Here is an 11,455-nt window from a genome sequence, read left to right on the forward strand (position 1 = left end):
ATAAACAAGTAAATACATACAAAGATACTTAAATCGCGTCTATAGACCTAAATGCTTTCCATGTAGTTGTCTGTGGGAAGGAGAGCAGCGTGTCCTGTAATCTCCCATCCATAAAAGCACACATGCGTAAACACAAACCAGACACACACGTATGGAAGGCCATGAGGGTCAAATTCACGTGAATTTTAACGCGTCAACAACACGTTAAATACGTGTTGTTTACGCGTTAAAAATCAGCGCGTATTTAACCTGTATTTCACGTGTTAAATACACCTTAAATACACGTGAAATACACGTGAAGTACGCGTTAAAAATCAGTTTGAACGGGTCAATGTCATTGGCTGCTGAGGACTTGAGTCAAACCACTTCTGTGAGCTTAGAGGGGTGTACCATTCATAGACAGGCAACCACCATTTAACATGCTATAGATCAGCTTATTCAGCCTTATTATTTAGTCTTTTTTTGTATAGCCTATAGAAATAATATATTTAAATAGCAGTTTTATGAAATATTTATTTTTTAATAAATATTAATTAAAATTTTGTGGTGATAGTATAAAGTTTATAAAAGGTACAGTATTTTGTAATGAAACAGGACTTTTTGTTTAGCTCTTGACTCGCCGAAGTATACTATTTAAATACTGTTGCTTTCTGAGTGCCATACACAAAAATGCCAACTCATAACTCCACGAATATAGCAAGGAGAGTCAAAAGTTATAGTCTGATTCTACTGTGACGATCCAAGGGGCTGTAGTACTTTATTTTGTCCAGCAGGTGTCATGGGGTAACACTTTTTGTGTCTTTAGGTAAAGTGCTGTGATGCAGGTGTGGAAAATTGATTGTGATTAACCATGCTGCTTATAAGATGCTGGCTTTCTTACGCTCGGGAGGGAAGGAGATTGGGGCTTGGTCTCTGCTGGTCTTGCTGTTTGGTGGTCAGGCGGACTTTCTCACGCTCTCCAGTCCCAGGCTTGATGTTGTGTTTTTGTATCTTTATATTTTTTATGTTTTACCTTAATGTAGTTATGTCTGTTTTCTGATTAAAATACATATTTGTGCAAATTTGATTATGTTGTATGGACTCTCCATTCATGTTGCTACTCCTTGAGCCAAGGGGTTGTAACACTATGTTCTGTCAAATGTTTAATAGAGTTCTCCAACTGATTCATGACATACATATGAAAGATCGTAAGTGATTGTTTTTATTTTGGACTGGAATATGCTGTAAATAATGATATGTCATTTTTCACAATCAGAGCATGTTTCATGATCATGAAGTCATAAAGGTAAAACCATAAGAATATTGCAGCATGTGCGCATTTGGAGTTTTTTTTTGTTTTGTTATAATTCGATGACGAATATCTTCATTTTTTTTGAAGATATATTTTCCAAATATATAGAAAATTTACATTTTCCATGAGCTATGCATGTTTCATGAAGTTATGAATGGAAACGTAACCTGTTTTTTTTTCTCGATTGAATGGTTTCATGTGTGTGATAATATCGTAAGTAATATATTTAGATCAAGTGAACAAATTACGATGAATTTGAGCTCCTTTTAATCTGGAGAATTTTCTGAAAAAAAAATGACGTATGATTTTGCATGATATATGAATGTTTCATGAAGTTATTAATAAAAGCGCAAAAAAAAAGTGAAACTAAAGTTATTTGTTGTGCTGTGCCTGTTGGGTTTTATGTGTTATAGCAATATGAGTAATATATTTGGATCTCATCCATGGATTACAGTATCCCTGGGCTCATTTTAATTGGGATAATTTTTTGAAAATAATGATCTATGCATTATGAAGCTATGAATGAAATGAAACGTGAAGTATCGAGCTGTTTTTCTTTGCAGCCTCAGTGCGCCAGTCTGCTTTCATGTGTCACAGCTCTATGAACGAAATCTGTCGATCTGATCAAAGGATCTATGCGTGTTTGGTGAAGTTAAGAGGTAAAGCGGCACGGGACTGAAACCTCTGATTTTTTTTTTTTTTTTTGCTAAGATACATTACCTAATTTTTTTTCTATGTGTTATAGCTTTATGAAATATATATTTAGATCTAAATGATGTTTTATGGTGAGTTTCGACAGTTTTTAATCTGCAAATAGTGACATATCTTTTTTATGATATAGCCTATGCTTTTTCCATGAAGTTATGAGTGAAACGCCTACATGACAGCTACCATAGATTTTTGGCTAAACTACATGCTCTCTGTGCAGTTTTATGTGTGTTATAAATCTTTAGATATAAATGACAGATTTGACAGATAGTTTTGGGCTCTTTTTAATCAGGAGAATCTGCTCTAAATGATGGTGCATAATTTTACACTGAAATCTTGTTTTATGAAGTTACAAGTAAAACGGTGACATCAATAGGCCTATTATTATTATTATTATTATATCGGTCTGGGGTCGACTTCTTGTACAAAACTTGCTCCAGTTTATTCAAAGCCTCAAACAATTTCTCAATGGAGCGACTAAAAAAACTCTGAGGTCGCACCGGTGCAACGAGCCATTCAAGGGGAAAACAAATCTCTGCGACTCTGAAGGTCTCCCTACGGTTCAACAACAGACAATAGAATCCTGTATTTTAGCCTGAGTCCGACGGGCCCCGACCTTTTTTACCCCCTCGAGCCGGGCTTCGATTGTTCAGATGTGGGCCGGGCCTCCAGTCTGTTTAGACTTCTTATTACTTTAATATTTTAGACATTCATCAATTAGCGATGAAAAAAAATCTTGCTGCGCTGGTGGAAACAACACGAGACCGTGATGCCACGACTGTAAAGAGTGGCTCGACGGTGTTTTGTGTCCCGCACCAGCGCAGCTGAACAGTTCTGCGTTCAAATAATAGGCTTAAGAAGAAGGTATTTTAATTATTTACTAATAAACTAGTGTTTTCTGAATCTGTGTCACAAGGATGAAGTTGCAATCCCGACTCGTCATCTCCTCATTAGACGCGCCTTTAGAGATAAGTACATCTTTATGGGTTATGATTATAATGAAAGAGTTTTTGTTTTTGATTTGTTTTATTTCATTAACTAGTTATTTAAAGCTTGTATATATATATATATGTTTTCACTGAGTTTCGGTTAATTTTTGTACTCCTATTAAAGACAACACGGCAGAACGAGCAACTGTTTTGTTGATATTGTGTGTGCAGTTACGAATAATGTATTACTCTTACCTTTATGAGCAAAAATGAGGCATATCCACGGAAAAAAATGCAAGTGATCATGTTGCCGTCTCCCTGTCCTGAAGCATCTCCTCACAAACTATTGGATATAGCTTACATTTATCTGGGTCTAATGTTTAAACATTGTCATATGCTTCAACTGTTTTATATCGATAGATTTTATTTTAGGTAAGTCGTGATGATTTGAGAAGGCTAAATTGATCAAACATAGGCTCACTGTCTGCCGCTGGCAGCTTGGTCGTTACTTAAAAAAAACTAAAAACATAAAATGCTTCAAACGCTTTTCTAACTTAACTTAATAAAATATATTATATTAACAAAATATAATCACTTTGCTATTACATACAAAACTGAACTATTTTAATAGCTGATCCAATAAGTACAAGCTGTTTAGGGACTGTTCACCTGTTCAAATCAGACAGGTTTGTCTGATTTGTCCCATTTTTTCAGACACAGTGAAGATCTGATAAGAATCAGTGTAGAGGGCCAAGTCTGGAAGATTTTGATGCTAGAGAGAGTGTTTGGCCAGCTGGATAATCCAAGGCCAAAGATCGAGAAGGCCAAACTACAGGAGCTGGCCATCTGAGGGGCATGTGACTGCAGTGGAGGATAGTCCATAAGACATTGAGCCATGATATGTTCAGTTTGAAGCCCTTAAAACCCTCAATTTAGATTTTCTTTTTATTTCATATATCTTGAGATGTTTTAAGTTTAAATTTCACCTCAGTGAAACACTTTAAGCACCAAAACTTTTTCAGTAAGTTACCTTTCTTGTAGAATTGTGCTTCAAATAAAGAACATTATGTTGACCAGATTGTTAGTTAATCTTTTAGGCTACAAGTCAATATTGTTTATATGGACAGCGATTTAAAAAAAAGTGGACTTGTAAGAAAAAAGTTAGGCACACTAGTGTAACAAGTGCAAAAAATTAGATCCCTGTTGTTTTATTCTACTTCATGAGACCTTTCAGATGACATTTGGCACATGAGTATCCGAGTTGTGTGATATTTTTATAAATATTAGAGTACATAGCAAAATGATTATTATTATTTTTCTCAGCAAATAACTTGGCACTATTTTGGAGTTGATCAACATGCTATATGCATTGTAATGCTCAGACTCTAAGCTTTCAAATGATATCTATTTTTTCTTGATTTTAATTCAGCAGTTTGAAAAATATGATTAGTAATATTGATGCGATGGGGGGTTGGGGGGGTTCACGGTGGTATGGTGGTAGCAGTAGAATACTTCTGTTGTCCTGACCCTAGTACAAGCTCTCATTCTAATCCTGAAAGTCTTAAATTCTTATGTCTTATAACATCACCTGTGTACCTAATTACTGATTGTCTGATGAGTGCATAATCACTGAACAAAAAGTGCAGAATTGCTGAACAAAAAGAGGTTTCAATAAGTGCCACCTGCTGGTGATACACTAACACGTGAAATAACACGTGAAATACACGTTAAATACGCGCTGATTTTTAACGCGTAAACAACACGTATTTAACGCGTTAAATACGTGTTGTTTACGTGTGAAATACACGTATTTAACGTGTTGTTGACGCGTTAAAATTCACGTGAATTTGACCCCCTTGGCCTTCCATACACACGTACACACGTGCTTCCTCGTGGTAAACACTTGGTCGAACCACAACCACAAGCATGAAATGTGCAGCATATAGAAATAGTCCAAATCAAACACCACTCATTCATTATTATTTTCTACATTATTCTTCCTCTTTCCACCGTCCGTATGAATTTTATTATTATTATTATTTATTTAAAAAAAAAATTTATTTGACGATTGTGCGTAATTTTAAAGAACCCCCTAACGAAGAGAAACTCGGAAAATATTTTCTGCAGTACAGCCCTAAGACTTCATTAGCAGCTAATAAAAGATGCGGTCATGGAAGAAAGGCTGCAGCGAATCACTTTCTCTGTTTGATGCTGTGACCGCGTATCTCTGCAAACCTCTCCAGCTCTGGCTGACTTCAGTCTCAGCTCGTAACTGCACAATGCAAACCACAATCACCTCAGTACGGATCAGGATAATTACACTGGACAAACTTTACACACGCAAACACCCATAATCGCACAAAAGAAGAAAACAACACACCAGAGTCAAAATAATCAAACGCCAGTGCTGAATAAACAAACATCTTTTTTTTCAGAATTTGAATACTTTATTTAAGCCTAGTTAATCTTGTTCAGAGAGTTCAAAAAAAGTTGCCACATCTGATTTTCCTCTGTGCACATATGGGTGTATGTGTTCAAGTGTGTTTACTGTTCAGTTCAGTCATGATGGTTTAGACTCTTAATGACTTGATATTGATAACATACTACTGTTCAAAAGATTGGGGTTGGTAGGAAAAGTTTTTTTTTTTTTCATTTAGTCTCTTTTGCTTACCAAGGCTGCATTTATTTGATCAATGATACATTAAAACTGTAATATTGTTAAATATTGTTGCCATTTTAAATGTTTTCTAATTAGATATACTGTAAAATGCTATTTATTCCTGTCACGTCAAAGCTGAATTTTAAGCATCATTACTCCAGTCCTCAGGGTCAAGAGATCCTTCAGAAATCCTTCTAATATGCTGATTTGCTGCAAGAAAAATGTATTATCATTGTCAGTATTGAAAAGTTTTTTTTTTTTTTTTTACTAAATATTGTTGTGAAAACTGTTTTGATGAATAGAAAGTTTGAAGTCTTTACTGTAATTTTTGATCAGTGCGCTCTTACAAATCATATTAGACATTTATATATGACCAATTAGATAGAAATGCCATTTCCAAGATGACTTCTGGATGCAACTTGCATACAAAACAATGATTTCCAGTGACAATTTACCAATTGCATATTGATACACTACTTTTAAAATGTAAAAGGCATCATATAGTATATGATATGCAGTATATAGTACATACTATGCTAGCATTCTGAGTTCCATTCCAAACCGAATTGAAATGGAATGACAGCAAAAGACTTACTGTTAGATTCTCTTTGCTTCAGTTAATGAATGATAGTTAAAATAATCAAATGTTTAAGAGTGGTAGAGGAACTCAGAAGGCATTGGGGAGTTTGTGTTGTGACTGTGTTGTGCTAATGTGTTGAGTGCGTGTTGTGATGGAGAGGTGCCGGTGGGGCTGGATGGGCTCAGAGATCTGTGGGATAGTTGGGGCGAAGGCACTGATGGGGATGTGATGGTGGAATTGTCAGAAACATTGTCCACTCCCACGCTCTCCTGGTATAGACAGCTTCTCCTGAATTTTGCACGGGTATTTTGGAACCAAACCTGAAGAAAATAAAGATAACAATAGAATTTGGCAAAATTAGATTTATTTACATATCATCTGTGATGGAGGGAATTAAATATTTCATATTTCAATGAAATTGAAAACAAGAACATCTGACTTGTCTGTATTGAAATGAATCACATGATCAATGTTGTAAATTTACTTTGATTAGTGGCTTAGAAAAAGTGCCAAACCTCAAATATTTTGTATTCATTTTTCATCATTATATTCATTTTGTAAACCCTACACTATGGAAGCTAATTTTCCACCATGAAATAAATTTTTTTATAAAAGCATTAATTCCAACTTTTTATCTCATAATTCTGACACTGTACGTTTACATCTCACACTTCTGACTTTTCTCGCAATTGTGAAACCTTTGTTCCACCAAAAAATAAATAAATGTTCACATTTCTAACCTTTTTCTCTCAGAATTTCAAATGCTATTTCATAATTGTAAGTTGACAACTTCACATCTCTCACATTTTTTTCTCACAATTGCTCGTTTAAATCTCACAATTCAGAATTTTTTTCCATAATTGCAAATCAAAATTTGGTAATTATGCAATTATAAAAGCCTGAATGGGATAAAAAATAAAAAAGGTATTGCAATTTTTTTATCGTACAATTCTGACCTTTTTTCTTGCAATGAGTTTATTTCTCACAATTTTGTCTTTGAGAAGAGAAGTCTGAATTGTGAGATGTAAACTCATAATTCGTCATAAGGATTTGACAACATTAAAAAATTGTGAGATGAAAGCAAGATGTAACCTCAAGATGTAAACAATTACAAGATATTAATTCAGAATTTGGAGATGTAAACTCTCAATTCTAAAAAAAAAAAAAAAACACGCTTCCATTCTAAACCTTTCTGTTTATTTCCATGCTTAAATGCCACATTTTTAATGTTTTGGATCCCACAGTGTATATATCTAACTCAAACAGAGGTCCAGAGAGGTTTTTCTGACCTGGAGCACACGTTTGGTGAGGCCGGTTTTCTGGGAGAGCTCTTTGAGGTCTTTGGCATCTGGGTTGTGGTTGTGGGTGAAGAAGTTCTGCATGCTCCGCAGCTGGTGATGCTTGAAAGACGTTCTCATGCGTTTGGACTTCTGACAGTTCACTCTCTCCGACAAGTCCACACCCATATCGCTCACATCTAGAGCGCACACAAACAGCTAATCACCGCCGTCATGACTCACCCTAAAGGCCAGGGCATTACACTCAACAATTACAAACATTGTCTTCTCATTTTCATCTTCTGCATGCATATACTTGAGAATAAAAGTACCAGAACTATTACAATTTATTTTTAAGGACACTTTTATATAGAACATGGTTTACTACAGTCAATCTATAATATTTATAGTAATAATTAATACATTTTTATAATGTGTGTGTATATATATATTTTTTATATATATATATATATATATAGTGTGTATTTTTATATATATTAAGTACATTTACATATTAATATAAGTGAAATATTTTATTAAAATAACAATTGTATTTTACATTTAAATTATATTTGTGTTTTATAGGATCTGGCTTTGTAATTCTGACATATTGTTTGATAAGAAATATTAATATTTGTATTCTGTTAATCCCAAATAAATGCAAAATATAGCCTATACTACTGATCAGAATTTTTGAATAATTATTATTTTTTTTTTTGACATGAAATGTCTTTTGTTAACCAAGGCTGCATTTATTTGATCAAAATAAAAACAATTAATAATATTCATTAAAGGCAGTAATATTATGAAATGTTAGAATTTGTTTGAGTATACAGTGAGTATATTTTGAGTATTCACATGATCCTTTATAAATCACTTCTAACATGCTGATTTGGTCCTTAAATATAAATCATGTTGAAGCTGTTTTTGCTGCTTCTGGAAACTAAGGTGCATTTTTTCAGGATTAATAAAAAAGTAAAATATTTATTTCTTTTTGTTTTACTTACCCCAAACTTGGTATTTTGGTACTGTTTCTTGATTTAATTAAATAATCAAATAAATAAATAAATAAGCATCTTATTTTTACAGCTATTTTTAACGGCTTTGCCGTTGCATGAATAAATTACACTTAAAATATAGAAAACAGTTACTTTAAATTGTAATACAGTTTTACAGTATTACTATTTTTTACTGCATTTTTAATCAAATAAATACAGATTTGGTGAGTATAAGAGACTTTTGAAAACAGTTACTTATTCCATACTTTTGACGTGTAAAAATACAGATTATGAATATATATAAATAGTTATAATATCTAAAATGCATTACCTGAATTATAAGCAACATGGTCTGTTGCATCACAGTTTTTCCTCTTTCGGGCCCGTCCTCTGTGCACGGGGGTCCCTTTGTTGCATGTGCCGCTCTCAGGGTTTGGCTCTCCTGGAGACATGTCTGAATAATACAAATCTGTATGACATTCCCTCTGCAGCATCATCTCAAAATGTACCCGGCAGTACACTGACGTCTCTCTCATCCCGTAGTGATCTCCAGTGAACAGCACTTTGTCGCAGGTGGCACAGGAGAAGCAGCTCAAGTGGTACACCAGATCCCTTGCGCGCATCACTACCTCTGAGGCAGAGATTCCCAGGTGGCACCGCGAACATCTTTGCAAAGAAAACCTCCTACTTAAGAGAATACATCTTTATTATCCAGATTTTACTGCATCATGTGTGTGAAAACTCTGGACAGGGGTGTTGGGGCATGTTGTCACAAAACAATGTTGCAGGATTTAGCTAATCTTTTGCATTTATGTTGTTTCATGAAATGCTATGTTTTATTATAATTAACATTTAATTTAAAATAATTGTATAAAATATAATTCATGATATATAATTCATTATATATATATATATATATATATATATATATATATATATATATTTCATTAAATGATAGCTCTTTTCTTTTTTTTTTTTTTAAATCAGTGTCAATAACAGCAGGTTCACATTGTGGTAAATTGCACCGTATAGTGTGGGAACAAGGCCATAAGGTCAACGTTCTTTAAAAGAACTGTATTTTTTGTTCTGGTAAATATTTGAAGGATTAAAAAAATATTCTCTGAGGTAAGTGACATTAGCCCCTGTATGAAGTAATATCAGCGCGCTTCTGGTGAGTAACGTTTCTCGTTTCGTTTCGTTTCGAAGTTAAATAGAGAAGTTTATCTAAATATACATTTATTTTACCTGTAATAGTCCTCCTTACAGTAAATGTCTCCGTGTTTACTGAAGCACGTGAGCTCTGACTCCAGGTCAGCGTGACACGCGCTGCATTTCAAACAGCGCTCGTGCCACCGTCTGTCTGCCGCGAGCAGGTAGAAGCGATCTGAGATCAGCGCGCCGCAGCCCGCGCACACCGGAGACTCACAGCCCTGGAAGAAACGCCACAGCTAAACATTTATCGTCGTTATCAAACATACTGAGTTTAAGTTGTCATATATTTGACCAAAAATCGGTTCATTTATAGCCTATATGCTTTTTAAGTTCTCATTCAAAAACTATATGAATGCATGAACATTTATATGAATAAATAGACTTATGTTTTGAAGCCGACAATTTTTTCATTAATCAGCCTAAAAATAACTAACGTGTTGTTTACTGTACTAATTGTGCCATGCAGAACTTGCCAATGGTGTTAAATATAATTTAATACTTTAAAACAACCGTCACTTTTCGTATGAATTAATTCTGTATATATTATACTGAATTTAATATTCCATATCTTGTGCAAAACTAGTAAACACATTTTCAGGCAAATAATAAGATAAAACGAAAAGGTATTTAATATTGTAGCTAACATTTAAATGAAAAGGTTTTATAAACACAAAATGATTTTTTTTAACACAACTGAACTTGTTCAATTCACATATCGAACAATTAACAGACTGTTTACAACTGCACATTTTCACTTTTTACATTGCTAAAAGTTGAAAAAATGAAATATGATTTATATTTACATTACAAAAGAAAAAGATGAATTCTTACTGATTCATTGTTTTCCATGTTGTCATAGAGCAGTGAGGTCCTTCTGTTCCGCGGTGCAAGGATGAATGTCTATATTTTAACTCTTTGGGTCAGAGAAATGATGAGATGTCTCCAAAGAGGAGGTTATCCATGTGCTCGAGGATGTTCTACCTGTTCTATCTATCTATCTACTATCTATCTATCTATCTATCTATCTATCTATCTATCTATCTATCTATCTATCTATCTATCTATCTATCTATCTATCTATCTATCTATCTATCTATCTATCTATCTATCTATCTATCTATCTATCTATCTATCTATCTATCTATCTATTTATATCTACTTCACTCATAAAAATGTATCATCTTTCAATATAAAATGCATTAAAAGGTATAAAGGAAAGGAATATAAGTCTCAGAGTCTAAATAAACTGCAATCAGAAAGTTTGTTTGGAATAGCAAGCAAATTCCCAGTAAGGATGTTTCTCCGTCTTCAGTTGCTCCCTTTTCTTTTGAAAACTCAGTCAAGCTTTGAATAAGGTTACATCAGACTCCGTGCGCTTAGGGACGGGAGGAGGTATTACCGCTGTTTGCTCGCGTGCACCTCATAGACAATCATATGGATCCTGAATCATGTTCATACTACTGAATCAGTGTTTAAAGGCAACTAATTAAAGTAAATTTAGGAGTAGCAAAAAAATAACAAGTTTATCCATATTCTATTCTATTCTATTCTATTCTATTCTATTCTGAAACGGCAAACTTTATTCAGAAGTAAACAAGCCGTTAGGCCTAAGCAATACAATATAGCCACAATAAAATGATAATAAAAACAACGTCTATTATGTAATCTTATATATATATATATATATATATATATATATATATATATATATATATATATATATATATATATATATATATATATATATATATATATATATATATATATATATATGTGTGTGTGTGTGTGTGTATATATATAT

The 11,455-nt window shown here is 33.6% G+C and overlaps 1 protein-coding gene across 2 annotated transcripts; it reads right to left on the reverse strand.

Moving 5' to 3' along the window:
• Positions 1-6,226: 6,226 nt before the first annotated feature.
• LOC132116655 (LIM/homeobox protein Lhx2-like) lies at positions 6,227-10,626 on the reverse strand. 2 transcript variants are annotated; one of them, XM_059525517.1, is made up of 5 exons: positions 10,486-10,626; positions 9,688-9,872; positions 8,774-9,126; positions 7,457-7,644; positions 6,227-6,487 (listed from the first exon to the last, which is right to left on the reverse strand). In XM_059525517.1, exons 1-5 carry the CDS (start codon positions 10,501-10,503, stop codon positions 6,236-6,238), a joined length of 996 nt encoding a protein of 331 aa, XP_059381500.1. In that variant the 5' UTR covers positions 10,504-10,626; the 3' UTR covers positions 6,227-6,235. The 2 variants fall into 2 exon arrangements, with proteins under 2 accessions (XP_059381500.1, XP_059381498.1); XM_059525515.1 differs by having other exon boundaries at positions 8,774-9,129.
• Between the last annotated feature and the right edge of the window lie 829 nt (positions 10,627-11,455).

This window comes from Carassius carassius, chromosome 36 (genome assembly GCF_963082965.1).
Source record: "Carassius carassius chromosome 36, fCarCar2.1, whole genome shotgun sequence".
Taxonomy (NCBI): Eukaryota; Metazoa; Chordata; class Actinopteri; order Cypriniformes; family Cyprinidae; genus Carassius; species Carassius carassius.